Below are 26,469 nucleotides of genomic sequence, written 5' to 3' on the forward strand. Positions count from 1 at the left end.
CGTACCTACTATCAAATCTGCACAGTTTCCTTTCTATACCTCCGTTGTACTGCTTCAGGCGCAAGCCACGGAGGGCGATAAAGCCAAGTTTGAGCAAGCGATTACCTGCGAAACTTCAAGTTCACAGTGGTGCTGGTGTACCCCTGCGTCCTCCGCAGCCGCTCCATGTCTTCCCAGACATGTTTCATTTTCTCCACGACTGTTTTCAAGGAGTCCATCTGAGCATCGGCTTTCTGACGTTGTTCTCTGGGCAAAAAAAAAAAACAGAAAAAAGAACGAGTCGCATTAAACTTTTCTCGTTAGAACGGTTTATGTGCATAGGCGGAATTTCGCCTGTAAACAGGCACAGGTAATGCTTCATAGATTCAGTCAGCATGCGACAGCTGTTTAAAACACGCTTACTATTTCTGACAAATAGGGACTTTTTTTATCGTCTGCGCTGTACTGGAGTCGCAATAGGCAGTAATTGTTGACGATACAATTTCTCGGCGATGTATTATGAGTGGCTTCGTTGTACTTCGGTGGCAGTGCCGTAGCTGCAAGAATGTGCTGCGCGGATTCTCCTTGAATTTACTCAGTTTAGCTAATATTTATGCGGCCAGCGCGTTGACAAGTCGCTTCCCGCAGACCGAGCTAACAAAGCGCGAAGAGTGACCAATTTCATTTGTAGTAATCTATGCCAGATTAATAGGAGACACGTGTTCAATAATTATGGTTACAAAATGCGGTAGTAACGTTTTGAACAATTTAGCTGAGTTGACAACGTGTTTTCATCGAAGGAACTCTCCTTGCCGGCATTGTTTTTTCTATAGAAACACACAACAATGTGCTGTGTGACTGACCAGAGCGGCATATTTTTTGGATAAGCAGTATCTTCGTAACCGATGGTCCGTCCCCCACTGCACAGATCAGATGATCGGCGATCCAGCCGTATAAGAACCGAAAAAAAAAGTCAGCGCACATATTTTAACCAACACACTGCTGTGTCTCGCGAGATCCTACTTATCCGCGACATCCCTCATGTCCCACCACCGTTACAGAAAACTTTATCGAAAGCTGTAAAGCAAGCGATCTTACATTACGTCCAAAATTGTACGCCTTATTTGAGAAAAGTCTTTTTCGCTGGCCTCCTCGTTGAGCTTGTCCAAGTCCTCTCGGAGCGAATCCATCTGAAACAACGAGAGAGAGAAAACAATATATTTAGGTAGTGACTCGAGGGCTGTTTGCGAAAGCAAGTTATGGGAACTGAGATCTGGTTAAGATGACTCACTATCAAAGCTTCACGTGCGAAGCTCCATAGTGAATTAGTGTCTTTTAACGTTAAGCCAGTGGCCGGAGCCAGTCCTCGAAGGACCCAGCCTCGAAGATCCGAAATAATCTTGGCCACCCATGTTCCTCAACGCTCACTGAAATATCAGCACACCGCGGGCTCTTTCTTTTCTTTTTTTCTTCTTCCGTCTCCACTCTAGAATGCACCAGTAATCGAACCCATGGCGTCGCCCTGAGCAGCGAAACGCAATAGCCTCTGAGCCACCGTACAATGGCACGGTCGGCGCAAGTGCGCATGCGCTGAACCCACGACTGGCTTGGGTTCAGCGCATGCGCACTTGCGGCCCGCAAATTTCTTGGGTCCCCAAGCCGCTTGGATCGCCAATTCTAAAACTCCGTTATCGCTGCCATTTCGTTTTTTGCAAACGTAAGTTTTTACTGAAGCCGTCCAGTGGATGAACAGCCGTGAGCAGTATAAGCATCGTCGTCGTCGTGAACTCGCCTTCTCTTTGCACGGCGGGGGCGCCTGGTCCCCGGACAGGGCGAGCGCGGCGTACGCCTCGTACAGGCCGGTCAGCTTGGCAGCCAGCACGTGTTCAGGCGCTGAACAGAGGGTGGTGCTGAAACCTCAGCGAGGACACGTCCAGCTCCAGTTCGAGCTCCGGCTCGGAGTCGCACCGGTATGGAACGCAGTGCATCGCCTGTGCAGAGGACGGTGAGGGGCATTAAAGAGGAATACTAAAGACCAAGAAGGGACGGATTATAGAGCAAACGGGGGGCAGCTGATGGTTTAGCCGAGGCTAAGCTGAAGAAACGGAGTTGGGTAAAGGATGCAGTGCGTGGGGCAGATAACCGGTGATCTATTAAAGTTAGATAATAGAGAGTCTTAGAATTGGGGAGCCAAGACTGTGGGTCCCCAAGCCGCGGTGGGTAGGCATGCTCTTGGGTTTAGAGGAGCAGCAGAGTTTGAGAATTGGGTCAAACGCAGATAGCGTTGGATCGAGCGCTCGGGACGTCGCAGTGGGGAAAATAAAAAGGTGCTGGAAAGAATAAAAGAAGAAAAGTTTTTCTTGCAAGTGAATACGAACAGAACGCATTTTTGAGCAAAAATGGCAAACATAAAATGTCATAAACGTAATCACTGTGTTAGTATTACGAATTCAGTACGGTGTTTTAAGACCCAAGACGGCTTGGGGACCTATGCAATAGTATTAGATTTTTGGATCTTGGGTCAATGCAACTGCAAGATCACAATACTGGCTTGGGTTCAGCGCATGCGCACTTGCAGGCCCGCAATTTTCTTGGGTCCCCAAGCCACTTGGGTCGCCAATTCTAAAACTTCCTTATCACTGCCAAGAGAAGGGAAGCGCAGTCGAGGAAGGCAGAGAAATAGATAATGTAATTATATTAGGAAATTTGCAGCCATATATGCTGGAGTCAATTGGCCCAACAGGCAACTGACAGGCGTGGTTTGAGGTCGCGAGGAGAGGAATTCGCTGTGTGGTAGGCATAAAATGTCGTGATGACGAAGATCGTGAATAGAATTGCGATACCCGCTTTTGGTGCAGAACGAGTTAAAAAAGTTGTAGACTTGCTGTTTCAATTCAAATCGAGGGCATAAATTAGAAATCTGCCTTGAAGACTTACTTAATTTGAATTTCCTCTCCTAAACGCAACCAACTTCATTCAGATTGGCTCAGCAGTTGCCTGTAGGAGCATTTTACGTTTCACGTGCGTCTGGATAGGAAAATCCTCATAAAGAAATTTATCAATACCTGCACAGATCGTCACTACAACGTCGTGCATAATACTTTGGAACCGTGAATAACAAAAAAAAAATAAAGAGAACTCGCCTTTCTGTATTTCGGCTTGAAAGCCCTCGTGTCTTCATCGCAACTCCGAAGGCGGAATGGCTTATCACTAACCGTAATCGGCGACGTGTCAACAGTCCCTTCGCTGTTGAACCATTGCAGTTCCTAAAATACACAAAAGAAAAGGTTTACGTTATCAATGAATAAACGAAGCGCCGATTGCTACGAATTTATTGACAGAGCAGTCAATCAGAGGCGGTACCTACAGCACCGGAGCTCTCAACTCACGCCTTGGTTGATCAACCGGTGTTCCATCTGGTTTATCGCGAAGCGACGTAAGTTATTCCTTATCGGCGAACCCGGCCTGGTGCGATCACCCGAGTCGTCTTCGTTTCCACCTGCTGCTCCCAATTTTGCGGAAAAAGGCACTGCAATGGAAAAAAAAAATATTTCGCTCGCACTTGCAGTCTCGTTTCATTTACATGAACGCGACGCTAACACATCGCATTTTCTATAGCGCGTCGTCACAATTCAATCCTGGTGTCTCGCTTTCTCTCTCTCCTCCTTGATGTGACACGCTATAGCCGTTTATATGAATTAGCCAATAGGCGAACTGACCGACCTCAAGTAATCTTCCGGCTGGCGCGTTAAAGCGACACTAAAGAGAAAACTTCATTCAGCCGTATTAGTGAATTACCCAACTACAATACCGAAAAAAAAGCTACTCTTGCGGTGATAAGAGGTTTGGTAAACCAGAAAAGGCGCTAGAAGGAAGAGCGGGTGGCGACGGCGCCTTGAAGCTCCAGCACCAGATCGCCGTGACGTCATAGATTTTTATGGCGTCAGCCGAGGCGTAGTTAATTTTTCGTCGAGGTAAACATATACTGTGTTGTATTCTAACAGAGCCAGAGGCTGAACTTGGCATCTTTCAAGACCTTCTACTGAGCCACAATAAGCCAGTACGAGCAAATACTTTGAAATCCGTGACGTAACTCTGACGTAAAGGCACGAGGGTTCCGGCGCGAAAATTGAAAACGGAAATGTGATCATTATTCAACCTCTTACCGAGAAATTCACGAAAGTAGAGTTTTGAAAAAAAGCTTCTTTATTTTCATTCTAGAATGATAAATCGTTTCTCTTTAGTGGCCCTTCCAGGCTTTGCGTCTTCCTCTCCCATCAGCCGCGGTCACGTGAATGCGACGAGAGACACTGCTGTCGCATTCATGCAGACGCCACTACTTGTTCTCAATTCCTGTTTTAGTTTTATGTTTTCCTTCCGAGTGCGAAATTCCTTGCCGAGAGTTTCAAGCACGATGCAAATTTTTTTGGGTGATTCACAATTATTTCTCTGCATGAGGAACGCTTTGCCAGATTGTTTAAACATTGTAAATTTACGTTCGCTCGCCTATCCCTCTACATCGAATACGAACCTTTCGAGGATGAAGGGAAGTGCAGGTTGGTGTCGACCCTGGGGTTGTACTCCGCCTTCACAATCTTGCATGCGAGCTGCTCGTCGGGAACGTAGTCGTCAGACGTCAGAAGGTTCTCCTCTAAGGCGGGACACGAAAGATCGAATATGCATTCAACGTCAGTCAAGGCTCTGAGTACTGCGTCGCTGTCAGTAAGATCGTGGCGTGCCTGAAAGATTACGCAACTGCGGCGAGTGGAAATTAGCAGAAGCAACGAAAAAAAAAAACGGGAGCAACATACAATCACACATTAGTTTAGTTTAGTTAGTTTGTTAGTTTGTTTCTCAGAAAATAATTATTTAAATTTTGATTTATTACATATTCACGCATTCACTCCACGATCATTATAGTAGGAAGGGGACGGAGGAGAGAATGTGAAAACGTTTGTACAACTTTGTTGAACAGTAGCACAATACACTGTGACACACAATGCAAACATGGCTAAAGTAACGAAGAATTGATTCCTGGAATAAGAACACTGCGTGCCAAAATACTAGATATTGAAGTATGGCGATATACAAACCACTGACATAAAAACAAGAAAACAATAGTAATCATAGGTTTGCATTCTTACATAGCTGATCGGAACTTGAAGGACTGGAATTGCCTTCCCGTCCGATTCCTTGCCGGAATCGCCTTCCGAATTGAATCCCTGCCATGCAAGTCACTGTTCATTTTCGTGAATCATTAGCTAACATTAAATGACCAAGAATTCCGTGTATAACCAAGAGCTCCATGCAAGACATTGTTTGTATTCACGAATCGTTAGCTAACATTGTATAACCAGGAATTCGTCTTGTATATATGAATCCTACCACTCATCTCTGTAAAGCTTTCGGGCCTTAAGCCTATAAAAATATTTAATGATATAAATTAAGCACTTTGGGGGTGTTCCGTCCATGCTTTCTGGCTTAGATCAATTTTAGCATCTCTTGAGCATGTTCGTGCTGTACCCAATCTTTTTTATTATTATTCTTATTTATGATTTAAAGAAAAACGCAGGTCTCCGCAAGAAGCCCGGATATAGTGAAGCACGTGACAAGGCTCGGGTATAGCGAAACAATTGTACCGGATATAGAACCGGATATAGTACCGGATTTAGTACCGGATATACCGGCGTTTGCAAAGACCTGCGTAGATTTCGACCAGTGGCAAAATAGACCCTTAGAGTTTCCGAAGGATGTGAGAACTGCCTTCTGCAGCTTCACTGTCGCTGACGTGCGAGTTGTTCAGATTTGCATAAATCTTCTAAGGTATTTTAGAGTTTATCACATCATCACCAACCTATATTTACGCCCACTGCAGGACGAAGGCCTCTCCCCGCGATCTCATAGCATAGCAACGTTTAATCCCATCGTTATGCAAGCAGCCCCAATCACGAGACAGTGCGCGTTCTGGGCGAGCACATAATTGAAAAGAGATCTGTTACAGAAAGAAGGCAAGTTTTAAAGCACAAAGGAAAAAGCTCAATAAATTAACGTACGACAGGCGGGCGCCAGATCAGCGTCCATTTTGTCAACACCCAGCGGACTCATTTCTTTTCTTGCTAGTGCGCTTCACCTAATGCTTTAAAATCAAAGGCGGAGCACGCTTTACAGGATAAACTGGGGCTACAATTTCTGTTAGTATTGTAGTCGGTCCCCATAGTTACTTCAGGCTCATCAGTGTTCAAATAGATTGTGTCACACGAATGTCGCCATCTCTACATCAGACAACATTATGCCAAATAATCTCATGTCAGGCACAATCATGTCGATTAACACTTTTACAGGTATGTTGCACTGCGGTGAATTGGAATAAGACAGGCAAGGACTCACCATAGGAGCAAATAAAATTAGGGGGGGCGGGGGGGAATGCTTTTGTAGCGTTAGCTGCAAAAGCATTTCCCCCCCCCCCTAAATTTCGCGCGGCACATCAAGAGCCGTGCTGCGCATGCGCAAGGATCAGTGATGTCCCACGGCTTGCGCACCGGAGCCACCGGAGCCGGCACCTCTCGCGCACTCCGCCGCCGCCGCGCGCGACTCACCGCCGCCGTTCTGCGCATTCCAGAGGAGTGACGTCGTAGCCGTGGTAGACGCACTGGCGCCGGCGCGCGCTCGCTGTGCAGTCGCCGTCTGACACTGCGCTGGAGCCGCTGCGCTTCTGACTGGCGTTTGCCAGTGTGGTATAGCCATGGAGAAGGAGAGCGCAAATGCTGCTCAACAGCGCAGAAGAACGGAGAAGCTTGACTCATCGGATCCCGAAGTAGTTGCCTGGCAATTAGCGGTTGAGCGTAGGAGGAATGAACAGAAGAAGGCTATATACATGTGCCACATAATACGTATACCGCGTGTGTGTCATTGAAGCAGCACTAAGCATGACAATCAAGCTAATCCTTGACAATCTAGACAACCAGGAAAGCTAAGAATAATCAGCTGAACCTTTGCTAACGCTACGTATATCCTGGCATAGCCGAGCTAAGCCACTGCAACTTTTTACAGCGTAAGCTGTTATGGGCTCATTCCAATAGCCGTTTCGGGTCGCAATGATGCCGCCGCCGGTGGCTCTCGCCGCTTAACCGCTATCGCTGGAAACGCGAAAAAGTACCCGATTCCCGCCGGGATTGAACCCGTGCCCGCTGCGTGGGAGCCGGATGCTCTACCACTGAGCCACGCAAGTGCTTGCTATCGAGCCGCGGAAATACCCTTAATACAAGCACGCAGGGGGAGACGACTCGAGCCTCCGCCAGTGTGGTGGCGCCCTCTAATTAAGGTGCCTGCAAACGCGGCGCGCCCGACATGTAAGCTGCAGGTGGATGTCTCAGTTTCCCTTTAATTACTTATCTCCACCTAGCGGATTTCCGCTGAACTATTACGTCAAGCTGCAGTTGTAAGGCTTGATCAGGCTCAGCAGACTGCTGTGCAGAGAGCATTACAAGCCTCAGCTCGCCGTCGACGCCGGGCGGACAGTTCAGATCGTTCTCGTCAAAACGAGGCGAACAGACTGCCGCGAAGACCCTGTTGTGCGTGGTGCCCAAATTGGAGCTACTCTTGAGCCGCTCTACCAGCTTACGCTGTGACTGTGCTGCGTATGCCGCGCAGGCCTGTGACTTTTTTTTCAACTCAGTAATTGCAAACAATGAAAACATGGCAAATAAAAACGTCTCTACCGGAAGTTTCTTGTTAACTTATTGTAGCTGTGCGACGTAAAATATCACAATTTACTACTGTACTTCAGCGAAGCGTTAACACAGGTACCGCTACATACTTTAGATAGTTTTACCGTACCTCATCACAGTGGGGAAAAGAACTTGATCATACTGTAAACGTTTCCATCCTTCTGCTTCAAAGCAGCTGGTCGTTAAGGCGGGCCAATGCGTTCACGGGCGACCGAGTTGCCAGCCTATACAGCCTATACAGTCGTCACATTAGGACTCGCCGTTGGGTTAGTTGGTCTTGCATTCTGGCTCTGGTAACTTATCGCAAAGTGGAGGACAGACACACACAAGAAACACAGACGACGACGAGTCCTCGTTCTTGTCCATCTTTTGTTTGCGTCTGACTGTAACACATCGCTAATTTGCCATAGTCACATAAGAAGTCAGACAGGGTACTATTGAAGTTCCTACATTCGAGTAATCTATCTATTAGACCCTCAGTGGGTCGCAAATCTATTGACATCACCTCAAAAGTAGCCCCCCCCCCCCCCTGTCTCCTCCTCTACTATTTACTTGCGTGTTTACCTTTTTTTCTTTTTTCTTGCTATTCCTTTCATCTCCCCCTCCGCTGACCTTTCTCCATTGTAGGGTAGCAAACAAGAAGCATCTCTTCCTGTTAAGCTCCCTGCCTTTCCTAGCTCAACGCTTTCTCTCTTTCTGCCTTTCAAAACAGCACGCACAAAGTAAATGATTACAGTATTACTCTACGATCAATAAGACAACATGACACGAGTAAATATTTCTACTAAACTCTCCTATGTTTCTTGTTTCCTTGAAAGTGCGCTTCACCTACTACTTTTTAATAAATGGTGGTGCACGCTTTACAGGATAATAGGGTCTACAATTTTGAGGATTGTGGTTACTCCCTGTAATTACCTCAGGTTCATCGGCGTCTGAAAAAATAGCAGTGCCCTGCGCATGCGCAGTCGGGCGAAGTGGTAACTGTAACAGTAGAATGGTAACGCTGCGCTCAAATATTTCGTTATTATTACACTTGCCGTCTTCTTCCGCTTCGGCCGCAGGCTCGTTGACGTCAGGTGTTGCGCCTTCGGACGCGATTTCTCCGCCGTCGACGGCGGAAGACCGGCGAGCTTCCTCGACTTCCTTATCCTTCTGCTCGGCGCTGCCGGGAGGCACTTCCTTGGTCCATTTCCGGGTGAGAAACTCCGTCGCCTCTTCGACCAGCGTCTTCTCGGCTAACTCTGCGGACTGACGACAAGAAAAAAAGAACGTCGTGTGTCTCGTACTGCGTCCCGTCGTGTGATCGTCACGTGTCTCGGCACCAGAGACACTCGCTCCCGTTAGATAGCCTCAGCTCGATCGTCAGTAACCGTTTATGGAATACCGGGATCAGACGTATAAGTCGGTCGTCTGCTACGACGCTACTGTTCGCCCATCGTACTGCGTCTGTCTGCCCAACGTAGCATCGGGGTAGACCACCTTAGCGAGCCGGAGCGAGTGCCAAAACGTCGCGGCGCCCTGCTGCCACGTGACCATTTTCTGTTTCATGACGTCACGACACATATACATTCCCTGAGAAAGAAAAAAAACCGAAACTGGTTCGTAGAAAAAAAAAAAGTGGTATAGTGAATTATTTGGGGCGCTCTGAAGCTTCCCAGTATTTTATCTGAGGTTTCCAGGTCCAGGACCTTCATTTAACGTGAAAAAAAATGAAAAAGTCGGAAATGTCATGTTGGTATACTTTTTCAAAACTTTAACACTGCGACATGCTTAAGCGTGTGACTTACCTGGCGAAGAGCAGACGTGGCGCTGGTTTTCCATCTCGCGAGCGCCTCTCGGCGCTTCCTCAGGGCTTTCTCGATCACTTCTTCCTCAACATCAGCCTGCGAGAACGAAATGCACAGAACTTAAGATACTGATACTCTGGTGGCCTGTGCAACGTTGCGTCTCTGTGTCGACGTTATTTACGTACGCATTCGGCTGTGCAATAGCCTCCTAAGACCTCTTGCACAATGCATTGCACATTGACTTTTACATTTCTTATAAATTCATTCGGAACTGATTACGCAAAATATTCATTAAGTACGGTGCATGTGTAACTGGAAAGAAGTGGTTTACTCCTAAGTCTTTTCATCCGCTTTCGAGGAATTTGACACTCAATTGATCTAGATATCTGTGTCGTCCCAGACGGCCGAAAGCAAATTTAAGGTGTGTTTCGAAGTCACTGAGACTACGTGAAAATTACGGACGCGGCAGCAACATTGCTATGTATTACACATAGCTCCATTTCCATCTCTGCGTCTAAGCAATGAAATGCAGTTTTTACCACAGCAAACATGAGGATATGAGGAGATGTTCACGTACATGAAGACGCGGTTTTTGGCATCTAACCGTGGTATTTCAATTCTAAGAATTGTTTTCGAATTCATAACAGAGGACAAGAAAAGTTACTTTGAAGAGCGGTTGCATCACACAGTTGTGTTCGGGTCTCGGGAGGATAAACCACTCACTGGAATATATTACATACCAACGCTCGACTGCGCTAGACAGACTGGACGATAGCCCCTTATTGGAGGGGTGTATCCTGGAGCACAGGCCCAGACCACCCTCAGCACAGAAGGCTTCAAACGCGTTGCTGCGGTTTCTGAGGGCATACAGATTGTGCTGTTCTGTTCCTGCGCTGCATCGCGTTGTGCGCGGACATTTTCTCTCTATTTCCTTTTATTTCATACCAGGTATCCTTCTATCATCTTTCATTCCCTATATACGGTATACATATTTTCCCGCTAGAGGGCAGCCCACCGGTATTACAATGCTAAACTCAATTTATTTCCTTCTCGTTTTCCTTTTCTTCATCTCAACGGTAGCGTTGGAAAAGCCCTACTACGAATTAGTGATATATTTCCAAGAACTATATCATACATTAAATTTGTCCGCTTTATATGTCTCAAATAGGTGCAGTTTGCGAAATTGTCATATATTTTATATTTAATTACTGAGTTACCAGGTTGCCGACTCACGCTTCGGTTTTCCTGGGCTTTGCGATTTCGAACAATTTCTTGCCGAGTGGCTGATGGTATAAATCACAAATCTGCCCCCTGCAGTCGGTATAGTCAAACTGTTTCTATTTTTAAAACGCCACAAGCCTCATCAAATTCTATGCAATGGATTCCGAGCAAGGAAATTTCGACACAATAAGCGATTCGGTATACTTCGTGTGAATCCAGCTGTAACAAACAATAGCAAAGATGAAATCGTAAACAGTTGCAGGCTACCGTTAGTCCTATTCGTTCAAGGAAACAGCAGCGCAGATGGAATCGTGACACCTGCGCAATGCTGCCCCCATCGATAAACGCGGCGGCTTGTACGTATCAATAGCCCCTCTCACCTGTTGAATTCGCCCCTTGCGAGGAAGCGGCGTCGGCGGCACCAACCTTGAAGGCGTCGCTCTCGACTGACCCTCCCAGGGCCTGCGAGTCTGCACGTGCGAAATCCAATTTAGAAGCATCACTGCGAGCCGGCCCAGTTGGAATTGATTCATCGTGAAATTTCGCGCTAAACAAACCTGGAAAAAGACACGTTGTACGTCGGACAAACCGGCAGATGTGTTAATGCAAGATTAAGTGAACGCACGTGTACTTTAAAAGGACGCCCTTGCACACATTTGGCTGTGCATTGTAACGAGTGCTCGTGCACTCATGACTTACAGCGCATACACAAACAAAAGGACAGCAAGATGACAAAACACAAGCACACCCTGCTTAGACAACACAGCCATTCTTTTCAAACATTGTAATAAAACACCGAGGGTAATCGTGGGGGCGTTTTACATTTCACAACGAAAAGAAGATTGTGTGAGTCACCCATCCATTGATATATGTTGGATAAAGAGATGTAGCTACTTTCCTCGCCTCTATAAATTCCAGACTATTCACGTGGTCGAGGTGTGCGCCCTAGATGGAATCCTGAGATGTCTTGCGTAGATCTGTATGGTATTTAAGTCTGATGTTACCGAAAGCATTCAATGATAGCATTCAAAGATCCCTGTCTCACGCTTCCCGGCAACTGCAGCTTATGTAACCGCAATGTTTGCCTAGAAACGCTGGCGCAGAACGCTATGCACGAAGGCGCGCTTTCTAGTAGAAACGCGGCCTCTTGCATGGGACGACCTTCTGTTATTGTTTCGCACTTTTAATATTTCAGTCTGAGAAGATTTAACATAAAAGGCATGCACTGTCGGTGTTTTGTTTCGTGGCATTTGTGGGCTGTCGTTCTCAAAATGCAGAGTAATAACTTTCTAAAGAATGTAAGACAAAATTGTGAGCAATTTTGGTGGTAAAAGAAGTATTTAGTGTTTACGGAGGGCCTGCGTGGTTGTGGTTCGGACCGATTTTTCGCCAAACGACGGTCGGCGCCGACACCGGATTTTTTTGCGACACGGCTCCCTTAACGCTCTCGCGTTAAAAACGTTGCCTGAGCGGTCAAGCGAAGTTGTGGGGCATTGCGCACCAACCTCGGATGGCCTTCGACGCCTGCGGTCTCTGTCCGCAGCGTTGACCTTCGAACTGGCGACGGAACTTGGAGTCTGGCTCCCGGAGCTGAGATCTGCATCTGGAAAGCGCAACAAAACAAAAAGCTTGGAACACATCACGCTTTATAACAGAGTGTACTGGCTTGTCCATGCGTGCATTGCTGTTCACGGAATTACGGAACACCGGAGACGTGAACTACGGCAACAGCGCCGGTACGGGCGTCTTGCAGTGCTTTGCTCGTGGTCCGCTGAACCATGAAACATTGAGACAGTCTTTTGTGTTTCATGCTGTTTTCGCCAAAGAAAAAAAGGCCACTGCACATTAATTATTAGGTTATTGCCGACACATTTACGTCATCAGCTAAAGCTAGGCTTACATTAACCCGATAAAGTCGAGACGAGTCAGTCTGTCGAGCAGAAATCCGTTCGTTGGGTTTATGTAAACGTTAGCGTTTCGGGTCGAGCGAGTGTCGAGGCTAGTTGTGTCAACTCGCTTGCAACTCGCCCGACGCGCGCAGATACCAAGATGCATGTAAACGCGGTCGGATCGGGATTGCTAAGCTCGTCTTCCGACACGACCCGCCCGCCATACAGTATCGCAGTAATAGCTTTATGAATGGCCTCCAAGATTGGGCCGAATCTTGGAGGTCATGCTTTATGCGTTCTCGATGAATTAAACGTCTCAAAATGGCACCACCAGCGCTGCTGCTGCTGACCCTATCACATAGCTCCAGTTTAGGTGACTGTCGCCACCCTGTCCCAAAGAGGAGGTCATTAGAAATCAACATCATAATCGTGACGTCTGTGTCTTCAGGAGTTCCGCATTCCTTAAACGGCAGAGGGTGTTTGGGCCAAGCTAAAATTATCGAAGAACTTGATCAAAAAAGCGAGGTGGGCGAGCTGCTACGTCGACATCGTAGATACAAGAATTAAATAACCCCCGGGAACCTAATCAACAAGAAAATTTTGCACCCTTTAGGGCTTATCTTCACCCCAAACAATAATCTCCCTGTCTTTTATCTATCTATCTATCTATCTATCTATCTATCTATCTATCTATCTATCTATCTATCTATCTATCTATCTATCTGTAGCGCCTCAGCATGCGGCGCCCGTCAAGGAAGACGAAGTTGGCATTGGAACGCGCGGCAGGCGCAGAGCGAGAATAAAAATACCAGTTCGAAAACTCAACGCTGTCAGGGCTGGATCTTTCTCGTGTTAGCTCCGACAGTTAATGGTGACCCGATAATGAACACGCAACCCCAACCATCCCGCATGGATCCCGCCGGCTCTTCCACCCAGCCTACCGGTCCTGACGCCCAAGAAGACGCCAGACCTAACAGTGCTGCGGTGGCTGCGATCCAACACGTCAACCTGCCACCATTTTGGCCAAACAACCCCTGCACATGGTTACTGCAGGTCGAGGCGTACTTCCGTCTACGGCAAATCACCAGCCAACAGACCAGGTACTGGCATCTGGTGTCCTCCTTACCTCCGGACGTAGCCGAAGACTTCACAGATATTTTCGCTTAGCCGCACCCGAGCCATCCCTACGACACGTTGAAGGAAGCTATCATTTCCCGCAAGTCCGAGTCTGAACACAGCAGACTCCAACAGCTCATCACGGCCACAGAGCTCGGTGAGCGTCGCCCATCCCAGCTCCTGCGACACATGCGCCAGCTCATTGGCGGGACCTCCGCCTCTCAAGAGGAGAAGCTTTTGCGTGAGTTGTTCCTTCAGCGCTTACCGCAGAGCATGGTCCCGGTCCTCGTCGCTGCAGGAGATGTCCCAGTAGACACGCTCGCTGAAATGGCTGATCGAGTGGCAGACTACTCGCGGGCACATAGCCTCAACGCCATGACCACGTCGCCACCGGCCACCGCTGCAGACCCCGCGCTCGCGAGCATCGACAACCGTTTGGACGCCATTGTCAGACGTCTCGATGACTGCGTACCTGCGCATCGCCGATCGGCATCCAGGTTCCAGTTCCACAGTCGCTTCTCGACGTCTCCACGCTCTCCGGGACTTCAGACAACCGACGCGCCACGGGACGACTCGTCCTCGACCATGTGCTGGTACCACCGCCGATTTGGGGCCTCTGCACGCAAGTGCACTCGCCCGTGCTCCTGGTCGGGAAATGCGACGACCGGCCACTGACAGCGGCGAGTGGTCCTGGTAGAACGTCATGCCGCCTTTTCTATGTTTCCGATAAGATCACTGGCGCTTGCTTCCTCGTCGACACAGGAGCCCAGGTTAGCGTCATACCGGCCTCCTGTGCAGATCGCCGTCGCAACGAACAGACCTGCCCACTCCAAGCGATCAACAACTCCGCCATTCCCACATACGGCCAACGCTCTCTTACACTTGACTTTGGACTACGCCGTACGTTCCGCTGGATTTTCATCCTCGCTGACGTCTCGCAAGCTGTTCTTGGAGCTGACTTCCTCAGTTTTTTCAACCTTGCTGTGGACATGCATGCTCATCGCCTCATCGATCTCAACACGCGCCTATCCATCAACGGTATACCCTGCACTTCCTCGTCAACGAGCCTTCGAGCTCTCACACCTGCTTCGCCGTATGCAAAAATTCTCGCTGGCTTCCCCAACCTCACGAAGCCGCACACCAGAGAGTCACCGGTGAAGCATTCCGTCACTCACCACATTGTGACCACTGGACCTCCCGTTTTTACACGGCCTCGTCGACTTTCTGGAGAACGCCTCACCATCGCCCGCCGTGAGTTTGAGCACATGCTTGAACTTGGCATTGTGCGGCCTTCCTCCAGCAACTGGGCATCGCCACTCCACATGGTCCCGAAGAAAGATCCTGGCGACTGGAGACCATGTGGGGATTACCGCGCTCTCAATGCCCACACCTTACCAGACCGCTACCCACTTCCTCACATACAGGATTTCACATCAAATTTGGCTGGGTGCACGATCTTCTCTAAGATTGACTTAGTGAAGGCTTACCATCAGATTCCTGTAGAACCCGCTGACATTCCGAAGACGGCCATCATCACCCCATTTGGCTTGTTCGAATATGTAAGGATGCCTTTTGGACTGCGCAACGCAGCACAGACTTTTCAGCGCACTATCAACGAGGTCACGCGAGGTCTCGATTTCGTATTTGCCTACCTTGATGACCTCCTGGTAGCAAGCTCATCGGGCCCTGAGCATGAATACCACCTGCGCACCCTGTTTCACCGTCTGGACGATTACGGCCTCGTCATAAATCCCAATAAGTGCGTCTTCGGCGTCGCTACAATCGAGTTCTTAGGCCACCTTGTCACTCCACAGGGTATACAACCGCTCGCCAGCAAAGTGAAGGCTATCCAAGACTTTCCACCCCCGACATCAATGAAACGACTCCGAGAATTCCTGGGCCTACTAAACTTCCATCGCCGCTTTCTTCCTAAGTGTGCCACTTTCCTAAAGCCCTTAACCGACCTATTAGCTATAAAAAAAGACCCGGCTGCGCCACTGGAATGGACCGACGACGCCGCATCTGCCTTCGCCACTGCCAAAAAGGCTCTGGCAGACGCCACCATGCTCATACATCCCGTTCCTGATGCCCCAATTCGTCTCATCACCGATGCATCGAGTGTAGCAGTTGGCGCTGTTCTCGAGCAGCACGCATCAGGTTGGCAGCCCCTTGGATTCTTCTCGCAAAAACTCAAACCAACGGAAGTAAAATACAGTACATTTGCCCGAGAACTCCTTGCTGTGTACCTCGCCATCAAGCATTTCCGCCATTTACTGGAGGGCCGGGACTTTTACGTCGTTACAGACCACAAGCCCCTGACGTTTGCCTTCCATCGCAATCACAGCAATTACACTGCAAGGGAGATCCGTCAACTATGCTTTATCTCCGAATTCACCGTGGATCTCAGACACGTACACGGGTCGGAAAATGCCGCCGCTGATGCACTCTCACGCATCGATGCCTTGTCGACCCAGCCACCACTAGACATGGAAGAGCTAGCAGCTGCCCAGAGCAACGATCCTGAGCTACATAGTCTTCGCTCTTCATCCACGTCTCTATCTTTCACGGAGTGCCTACTTCCATTTTCTACCTCATTAATAACGTGCGAAACGTCTACTGGTGTTCCTCGGCCCTTCGTGCCTAAAGCGTTTCATCGTGCAATTTTTGATCAATTGCACAACATGAGCCATCCGGGTATTCGTGCGACCCAGAAGCTAGTCACATCTCGTTTCCTTTGGCCAAGTATCAATGCTGACGTCCGACGCTGGGCGCGAACCTGCCTTCAGTGCCAGCGTGTTAAAATTCACCGTCACACGGTCACTGCACCATCGGCCTCCCGACGCAAGGTTTTCCCACGTCCATCTCGACATCGTCGGCCCTCTTCCACCATCACAAGGGGCCTGTTACCTACTGACATGTGTGGATCGCTTCACCAGATGGCCGGAAGCGTTTCCCGTTTCCGACATTACAGCACCGACTGTGGCCAAGGCTTTCACAAACGGCTGGGTATCACGCTTTGGATGCCCTTCTGTCGTCACCACTGATCGCGGTCGTCAATTTCAATCGGCCCTTTTCACCGCACTTGCCAATATCTTGGGCATTCGACACATCCACACGACTGCCTACCATCCTTCAGCCAATGGCATGGTCGAACGGCTTCATCGACAACTGAAAGCTGCCCTCACTGCTCACCAGCCAAGAGAACGTTGGCTTGATCACCTCCCCTTCGTGCTTCTGGGCATCCGATCAGCATTGAAGACGGATCTCGGCTGCTCGTCAGCTGAACTAGTCTATGGCGTGTCTCTGCGTCTTCCAGGTGAATTCTTTGAGCCGTCGTCGCCCCCTTCCACTCATGATGCCGCTACGTACATTCGAGAGCTGCGCACCACGTTTCACGACGTTGCTCCTGTAATTCCTGCCGACCGACACCCCCAATCTGTCTTCGTCAGCCAGGATCTGCATGACTGCAGTCACGTTTTCGTTCGGCGTGACCAAATACGGCCACCACTCACACCGGCCTATGATGGCCCATTTCGCGTCCTCCATCGTACACCTAAAACGTTCACGCTGGACATCAACGGCCGTGAAGACGTCGTGGCTGCCGATCGACTAAAACCTGCATACATTGCCGCTCTCGCGTCCGCGGAGCTTCCATCTCAAGTCTGGACTTCCACATCCAAGCACGTTCACTGGGCGACTCCTGTGGCTCACGCTCTACGGGGGGGGAGCCCTGTAGCGCCTCAGCATGCAGCGCCCGTCAAGGAAGACGAAGTTGGCATTGGAACGCGCGGCAGGCGCAGAGCGAGAATAAAAATACCAGTTCGAAAACTCAACGCTGTCAGGGCTGGATCTTTCTCGTGTTAGCTCCGACATATCTATCTATCTATCTATCTATCTATCTATCTATCTATCTATCTATCTATCTATCTATCTATCTATCTATCTATCTATCTATCTATCTATCTATCTATCTATCTTACGTGTCTTCTCTTCTTTAAAGAAGCCGTGAACCATTTTTATCGAAGTCCAGAAATGCATTTGAAATTAAAATAGACTATTTCAGAAATACTTTGTCGCAAGAAGTTTTTCAATGCGTTCAGCAGAAGCGGAGTTATTGGCAATCAAGCATACCGTTCGCGGTGCTCCTGCTCCTTCTTCAATGATTTCCACTGCGAAGGCTACAGCGGAACGAGGTGTGCCCACAACGTGCCGCCTACTGAACGTCACCGTGGCGCGCAGTTCCAATTTGATTCTACGTGTTGACGTAGACGCCACTACTTCCGATTTTGGCGCCTACGACGCGTCACACGAGATTGTCCTCAGCGAGCTGCAGTGCGCTCAGCCAGCAGACTCGTCGCGGCACCCCGCGGTGGTCGCGCTGTCTACGCTACGGAGCAGACCGCAGCTACCTACGTTTACTTTGTGCACGACAGGGCTTGAGTGCACGCTCGCACTCATGCTTCAGTCTGGCCGTGCTACGCGGTGCGGACCGGCTTTGTCCTGCACCAGCTTGACCGACGGGCAGTAGCCACATCCAACTTGCGCATTTTGAAGCGCTATGAATAGCTTAATACGAAGCGAAGTCTGCCAAAGCGTCTAACCAGGGGCCGTATTCTGAAACGTTCGCCTAGGCGAAATTTCGCCTAGGCGAAATCAGCGTGCGCGCTGATTGGCTGGTTGAGCAAAATTTAATGACGTCGGTTCAACCACCCAATCAGCTCATCCAATTTTGCTAAAACAGCCAATCAGCGTACGCCTGAAAGCGAAAAAAGAAATTTCGCCTAGGCGAACGTTTCAGAATACGGCCCCAGGAGTGAGCGCGCGCTTGGCAAGCGTGCGTGTGGTCTGGCCTTAAATTAAGTTGCTCCTGGTTCGAGGCTAGTTGAGCGCTCAAAACTAGTCGAAATTAGCGAGACCCGACGGCTTCGACACCGATAAGCAGGGTGGCCAAAGTTGAATCTCTTTTTTTAGTTTAATTAGTTTAAAAACGTTTTAAAACGTTTAGCTAGAGAAACAAGTGGAAACTTGAAAAATGGGTAAGTCCTCCCCAGCACCTGAGGTTTCGGCGACCCGTTCCCGAAGCGGTGGCAGAAGACGAGGCGATGGTCTCGCCGATGACGGAGACACCGATGGGGACGCGGCCGGACGATCCTCGCTTTTGTCATCGTCCGTGAAGGCCTCGTTGTCGTACTGCATGACGCTCTACGAAAGCAACCAAGCCGATCGCGCGACGGTTAGAGCATACTGTTGGTCAGGACATGGAAGGAAAAGCTAGGAGCGTTTCATAGGTGACGTGGTACCACGGATGAATGCAAGAAACTAGGACGGAGCATCACATGACGAAATTGAATTCGAAGAAAGTCGGCCCAGCAAGTGATCATCTGACGTTAGGTTTTAGTGTTTTCCGCCGCCGCACTCAGCTCGTGCCCTTCCGGAAAGGCAACGAATGCGACAGCAACGTGCGGCCGTCAGTGTTTATAGATACTTTCTGTCTATAAACGTTAGATCTATAGACGTTAGACCTATGAAGTTGTGTGGCTGCCGCATTCGTACGTTGCAACGAAGACAAAAGCCTACGTTACAGAAACCACCCAAGTTACAAAAGCATATCCTGTCGACTGCGCCAAAATGTAGCGTTCCTAACTAGAACGGCTATAGAAAAGACAATCTCAGTGGGACGGGTGTCGTCCGCCATTTAATCTCACTTCTTCCTCTTCCTCACTTCTCCCCTAGCCCCCCCCCTGTTCGTCTTCTGTCATGCATCTAGCGCTTTATCTCCACTGCAGTCGTCCTACAGTGGACATAAATATAGGCTGATGATGATGATGAAGATATCTACCCAGCTACTAGTTTAGGCTCCTCTGGCCTCCTTGAAGCCCTTGGGTTTAGGGATAGCACGGGGAAAGTAAACGTGTCCGCAATAGAGATTAGTAACTGGCGATTGGAGGTTTGGTGGCAGAAAAGTAGGGAGACTACAAACAACGCAGACGTACAAAAACTTGAGTTCCCAGTAATGGTTCAAAATGTTTTAAGCTGGTAATTCTTTGTATCTGTATTTTTTTTAATATAGATAGGACATTAGGCAAAATGATAACAAGAGTTTGGTGGCACAACCCACCACCCCGTTTCAGAGGAGACGCTCATAGCATCCATCCATCCATCCATCCAATGTATGCCGCCGATCAAGACCGCCGATCAAAATAAAAGTGTGTGCGTGTGTCTTCCTTCGGGATGACCGCCGTCACCGCTCAAGAGAAATAAAATTTGCTCACACTTTTGATCTAAATTCTGTGTCACCTCTATGTCATGGGCTAAACTGCCTCACTGATAATCCACATTCACAGCAGTGAAATGGCGCGTGATTTTTTTTTTTTGCACTTTGCATTACAGTAAATCAGCAACTGCTATGGGTATTTGCGCTTCTGTACGCCAACTCTGCAGTGCAATGATCTTCGTGCACTGATTACCATAGCGTCTTCCTCAGCGTAATTATTTATGTCTTTAGTTTTCACTGCCATTGTACTTTCCTGCATTGGTTGTATTGACGTTGCGTGCTTTTGCGGTGCACATGCGCGAATAATAATTTTGTTGCGTTGATTCTTTTAATTTTTTTGATAACGCTTGTTTCACGTTGATGTAACCGAAGTGACCGAAGTTGCCCCTTTAGCCAATGCGTTCCTGGCTGCTTTTAAGGTATTCATCAATAAATATATTTTGAAAAAAAAATTAATAATATACACGTGCCGTAAGCAGACACGTAAGCGGAAAAGCGACTAGTATTTTTCTGTTCAGTGCTATTAACATTTTAGTCATTACTGTTTATAGCTATGGTAATGCCTGCTTGGGTGACAGGTACATGCACTAATAACGAGTAAATAATTACATGATTTATCATTTCACGCTCCGCGCACAATTTCTCGCGAACCTTGCGACTGCGGCACGCAGCATAACACGCATGTTTCCTTTAATCCGCAAAAGAATTTTAAAGTTTGCCGCGTCTTAGATGAAAGGTTCCTTGTGTGTTTGCACATTTCAGTGACACTACACCTTGAATAATTATTTGCCTTTGGACTGGCATACTTAATCTGTCGAGTAAGCTTTTCTTTTTCCATTTGCAAACAAAGCCAACACTAAGTACATAGATAAGCACAATATGTTTCCTAGATTATTTTTGAATGCTTTCGCTTGTTAGCTGATGCATGTCAATACACACAACACTGGTTCTTATCAGTAAACATGGTTCAACATTTCATAATCAAATGTCAAAGCCATTACAGTTGTCTACTTAGCACGACGAAGCATTACTGTGGCGATCGAATCCCGGCTCACAAAACTTAAATAAATAAATTCTGTGGTGTACGTGCCAGAAAGACGATATGATTGTGAGGCACGCCGTAGTGCAGGACTCCGGATTAGTTTTAACCACCTGTGGTCCTCTATCAAGCACCTAAATCTAAGCATACCCGCCGTGGTTGCTTAGCGGCAATAGTGTTGGGCTGCTAAGCACGAGGTCGCGGGATCGAATCCCGGCCACGGCGGCCGCATTTCAATGGGGGCGAAATGCGAAAACACCCATGTACAGCGGTGAGCACTGTTAGGGTGAACACGCGAGCGCGTGGCCGACGGCACTATCAGCGCCGCGTAACAGCCATCGTTGGAAACATTGCACATGCGCAGCATGTGCTTTGCGAAACACTCTTTCCACCGCGCGCATCACGTCATCGATACGCTTGTTCGTCGTCTGCTAGCCGCATTTTTTGTTCGCTGAGCTGATACCTTCTGCATTTCAAGGTCCATCTGGACTGAAGATTGGCGCGTGAAGGAAAAAAGTGAGTGTAAGAGGGATAATTATTAAACTTTTTATTCAAGAAAATTGCACTTTTGCAATTCAAGTTAAACAAGACCATGAAAACAAATATAAAAACATGAGCAAATCTAATAGCGAGTCATGTGACCACTTACAGCCACGACTGCAGCTATTCTGGACGGTAACGAGTCGTAAAGTGATCGAACATATTCCCGATCGGCTTTCAGCCTTTCCCACTCGTTGCTGGCTTGCGCCCACAACTGGTCCGAAGTCGCGGAATAAAGGGGCTTCCTTGCCAAAGAAGCTTTCAGACGGCCCCACACGTTTTCTATCACATTCAGGTCCGCTCCTTTCGGAGGCAATTCCAGTAGCTGCATGTGCTGCTCCGCCTGGAACTCCTTGACAGCCCGCGCCGTGTGTATCGGTGACCGGTCCTGTTGGAACAGGTAATCACCGTCTGGGAATAAACTGCTCGCATATGGCAACAGCACATTGTTCAAAATGTTGCAGTATTGTTCCGACGATAAGTGTCCACGTATACGTTGCAGGGGCCCTAAACAATATCTTGAAACAGCACCCCACACGTTCACACTCGATCTCCCACTGGCAGAAACACCTTGCACGTTGTCCGGGTCGTTCCTGCGTGGCATTGTGACGGTAACTAAAACAATTGCTTTTCAAAGCAGGAAGTTTGCCTCACCGTGTGCCTGGTAGTCTCCAAACACGCAATCTTTGGTCTTGTCGCGTCGAAAACGTCGACTCATCCGAAAAGATGACGCGACCCCACTCTTCTGATGTCCATGCTTCGTGCAGCTCAGCGAACTGCCGTCGTGCGTCCTTGTTTGCCGCCGTTAGTAGTGGCTTCTGCGCTGCGACGCGACTGCGAAGGCCCGCAGTACGCAGGCGACGTCGAACAGTGGTGTCCGAAACGTCCAAGTCCTCGCGTATTGCTGGGGCTGGCAAGAAAGGGTTACGAACAGCAGCTGCAACTATGAGGGCGTCTTCATCGTCTGTGGTAGCTTTAGGGCGGGGCGCGCGGGGTGCATCCTGAATGCGACCTTCATACTTGTAGGCTTGAATTATCCTGTTCACAGTCTTCAGGGGCCTATTATCTAAAGCGCCAATATACCGCTGGGAATAACCTTTCAGGGAAAGATCGACAATTGAGCGCCGTTCATCATCGGGAACCCTAGCCATAATACGATCTGGCGACAGAATGAACGGCTGCGAAAGATGTTTGGTTGTTTTATATACGGCGTTGCATGCACAACAACTTTGAAGGGAACGAATAGACACGCCCCCATAGATATACAAGTTTTTTTGTCTTGTTCTGTTCAAGCACAGATGTTTAAAGAAATCTTAAAATGCAGGATGCATGGGCTTAGAAAACAAAAATGCGACTAGCAGACGACGAACAAGTGCATTCATGACGTCATGCGCGCGGTGGAACAATTATTTCGCGGAAGGCGTGATGCGCATGCGCAATGTTTCCAGTGATGACCGTAACGGGGCGCTGACAGTGCCGTCGGCCACGCGCTCGCGTGTTCACCCTAACAGTGCTCACCGCTGTACTTAGATTTAGGTGCACGTTAAAGAACCCCAGGTGCTCCAAATTATTCCGGAGTCCTCCACTACGGCGTGCCTCATAATCAGATCGTGGTTTTGGCACCTAAAACCCCATTATGAAGTTCTTGTTTTTTTAACATCTAAGCACTCGAACGATTGCGACATGTCTCTTTGGGCGGATCATGTTACGTCTCGCTTACTTCACGCCCTATCACGACGGCGAAATGCACAGACGAAAGCAAGGGACGACACAAGCAGATGACTCGTTCACTGCTTTTAAAACCAGCTCAGAAAATGATCAACATACAAATAACCTCAAAATTTGACGTATGGTGCGTTTCCGGCACACGACGAACTCTTTTGCAGACATATTCCACTTCTGCATGCCCACATGAACGTAGCTAGTGGTAGTGTGTGTGCAGAAATAAAAGAATAAACGGGAATTTGAGAATAAATAGGCGCCGGCACGCACTTTGTTTTGCGTACCTTCAGCCGTCATTTCCAAATCAGTAAGAACTCTTATTTACCAGCGCAAAACATTTTTTTATTTTTTTTTTTTTTGTCGCCTCATCCAAGCCGCAGCAACTGTGCCGGAGCACCCGAAAGCACAGAGTTTCCTACAATAATCGCTAGAGGGTAATCTGGCGCTTCGATGGTTCAGTCGCCATGGTGATGTTGGGCAGTACATGGATTTGTCTTATCTTCGTGCTTGTGGATTCAGACACTCCTGTGGTTTTGTTTATCATACGCTTTATCTGGGCCTAAATTTACCTAGATATCAAAGCAATTTACTTTTTTTTATATACAGAAGGTTATAAAACTCTGCAAGCACGCATAATCGCTGCTAATTGCAGTATTTCCTCTTGTCCATGCTTCCATGGCGTAATGGTTTCAATATCGGGCTTCCGGGCTAGAGGTCCCGTGTTAGCTCGAATCCTGCCGTCGGACAATTTTAGTAATGTGTACTTAATTATTTGTAACGCGGTGATTTCTTTAAAAAATGATCGCTTTGCAAAGTCACGAAGCCATTTTAAAGCCAGAAGGACGAAGTTTAGACAAATCCATGAACTGCCCCGCTTGCAGCTTCCGTGGACACTAGCGCCCCACAGCTCCCTCTAGTAATTGTATGAAACTCTATGCCCGAAAGCCTCCTCGACGTACGAAAAAGCGTCGGTTGCGAGCGCCGCGGTTCGGAGAAGAAGCTGGCCACGCCCACCACTGAACTTACGTTGCTTGCGCTCTCTCCGTGCGAATGGGACGGCCGGAGCCATAGAGTTAGTACACTAACTCTAGAGGAAAAGCTGGGCGAAAAAAAGCGGGAACCGCGAAGGCGCCGCCAGGTTGCTACGACTCAATTTTGTAGCCCTAAAAATATTCAAAATACTACGCAAAAGCAAGCACTTACACGAAGCACGTAGGCACGGACAACGTTTGAAATTCATTCCGTATATATATATATATATATATATATATATATATATATATATATATATATATATATATATTCAGAAAGATCAAATGGCTATTTAGAACATTTCGATGCAAAATTTACGGTTTCTAAAAGGCTGCGTTTGCAGGCGTCTTAAGTAGATGGCGCTACCATACTGACGGATGCTATAGGTAGAGTGTAGTGGAATAATAGTTCTAGTACACCCTACTATAGGGATCTCGTTGATAGCGTGCCTCGTCTGAATCGCATCTCGTCGTCTGCGCCTGCGCGCCTGCATAGGGTAGCACCATCACAGCGCCATTGCGGTGCCCGATTTCAATATGTGGGCGCTATGGGGATCTTTTCCTCCAGAGTTGGTTATGTTAGCTCTATCGCCGGAACGATACCTGCCACCGCTAGCAGTCTCTGAGGTCATGGGTCCGCCGAGCGCCTCCGAGACTCAGAGGTAACGTGTTGGTCCCACTTTTGGAGGCACGATAAAGACAAAGAAAGCACGCGGCTTCATGGAGAGTTAGCTTACGAAATCGTCTGCGTGATGTCATGTTTCCTTTTATAGTTTCCTTCCTTCCTCCATGAAGGCGGACAGTTTCTGTCTAAAGTTACGGGGCCACTGCGCGCGTTGCACTTGTAAGCAGGGGTAGCCAGAAATACACATATTCAAACAGCTCAACCATCCAACTTTTACTACTTTTTTTTTTTTTTACTACGCAAAAAGACCCGAGTATAAAGGGCACGTGAGCATGGCTTCGTTTTAGCGGGGCATTGAATGGCCGCTCCCTTCCTTATAACGTACCTCTCTGGGTTCGTCATTTCCGATGTCCCTGGACGCGAACGCCCTTCTGCGCCTCCTCAGTCTCTCCTGCAACGCCCTGCCCAAAAGAAATTGGCAAAAGCAACCCGTCAGAAGGGCTGAACGGTCATAGTGTAAAACAGGTACCAGTTCTAGGATAGCAAAATGACAAGTCCACCAGAAGTGGAGGGGAAGGTGAGGAAAGGGGGGGGGGGGGGGGGGGGGGCGTATGCTGAGCGAGGAGCAGTGGCGCACCGACGGGGGGGGATTCAGGGGTTGGAACCCCCCCCTGAGGCCGACTTAACCCCCGCTTTTGTTTAACCCCTTTTCTTTCCTTACGCATTTGAGTACTGCAACTAAGATGTAAAACGCGCAATCGCCTGCACAGTCTCAAAAAGCGCATTTTTTAACAATTTCCCGTGAAGAAATCGAAATTAGTGCTGTTTAGATGGTATTGGCAAACTGTCAACCCCCCCCTGGCAGAGATCCTGGGTGCGCTACTGGCGAGGAGATATTCTCTTTAAACACCTGTAAACTAGAGGTGTTTTAATAGTTGAATTTTTTGATCGGATAGATTATTCGAGAAAAAAGAAAGAATATCGCATCAAATACCAAATACTTCCAATTTCTAAACGACACGTGAAATATCAAGGTTGCGTATAGACCCTGCGGCAATAATAATAATAATAATAATAATAATAATAATAATAATAATAATAATAATAATAATAATAATAATAATAATAATAATAATAATAATAATAATAATAATTACAATTTCGAGCCAAATGACACCAGCTACCTCCTTGTTGTCCCCTCAGGGGAGGTGAGGATATCCAACGCGCCTGTAACGACAGACCTTCTTCTGGACACTTGGGCTTTACACGCACATTAAGCAGAATTCGCCGGAAGTACAAGTGGACTAAATTACCGAAGACTGTAAAGCACTATGTGAAGACGTGCCGTGATTGCCAACGCTGCAATATCCCGCCTATGCGACCAGCCGGTTTTCACACGCCTGTGAATTCCCCAAAGGTTCCTTTTTAGCAGGTCGGTATATACTTACTCGGTTCATTTCCAACGTCATCTGCTGCGGACCGATAGATTGTGGCCGCCATCGACTATCTTACCCGGCAC

The 26,469-nt window shown here is 48.2% G+C and overlaps 2 protein-coding genes across 2 annotated transcripts in view; both read right to left on the minus strand.

Moving 5' to 3' along the window:
* LOC119430900 (coiled-coil and C2 domain-containing protein 2A-like) overlaps nt 1-1,165 on the minus strand; it is a 38,337-nt gene extending 37,172 nt beyond the window's left edge. Inside the window, exons 1-2 of the mRNA XM_049657105.1 lie at nt 1,078-1,165; nt 106-246 (exon numbers count right to left, since the gene is read on the minus strand). Of these exons, the coding sequence (XP_049513062.1) occupies nt 106-218 (113 nt within the window). The 5' untranslated portion in view covers nt 219-246; nt 1,078-1,165. The remainder of the gene's footprint in view (nt 1-105; nt 247-1,077) is intronic.
* A 700-nt stretch (nt 1,166-1,865) lies between these two features.
* LOC125940860 (uncharacterized) lies at nt 1,866-25,433 on the minus strand. The gene is made up of 10 exons (XM_049657485.1): nt 25,336-25,433; nt 18,774-18,921; nt 12,220-12,317; nt 11,095-11,184; nt 9,494-9,589; nt 8,695-8,954; nt 4,511-4,734; nt 3,369-3,508; nt 3,123-3,245; nt 1,866-1,970 (listed from the first exon to the last, which is right to left on the minus strand). Exons 2-10 carry the CDS (start codon nt 18,913-18,915, stop codon nt 1,866-1,868), a joined length of 1,278 nt encoding a protein of 425 aa, XP_049513442.1. The 5' UTR covers nt 18,916-18,921; nt 25,336-25,433.
* Nucleotides 25,434-26,469: the final 1,036 nt, after the last annotated feature.

Source organism: Dermacentor silvarum, chromosome 10 (genome assembly GCF_013339745.2).
Source record: "Dermacentor silvarum isolate Dsil-2018 chromosome 10, BIME_Dsil_1.4, whole genome shotgun sequence".
Classification (NCBI taxonomy): Eukaryota; Metazoa; Arthropoda; class Arachnida; order Ixodida; family Ixodidae; genus Dermacentor; species Dermacentor silvarum.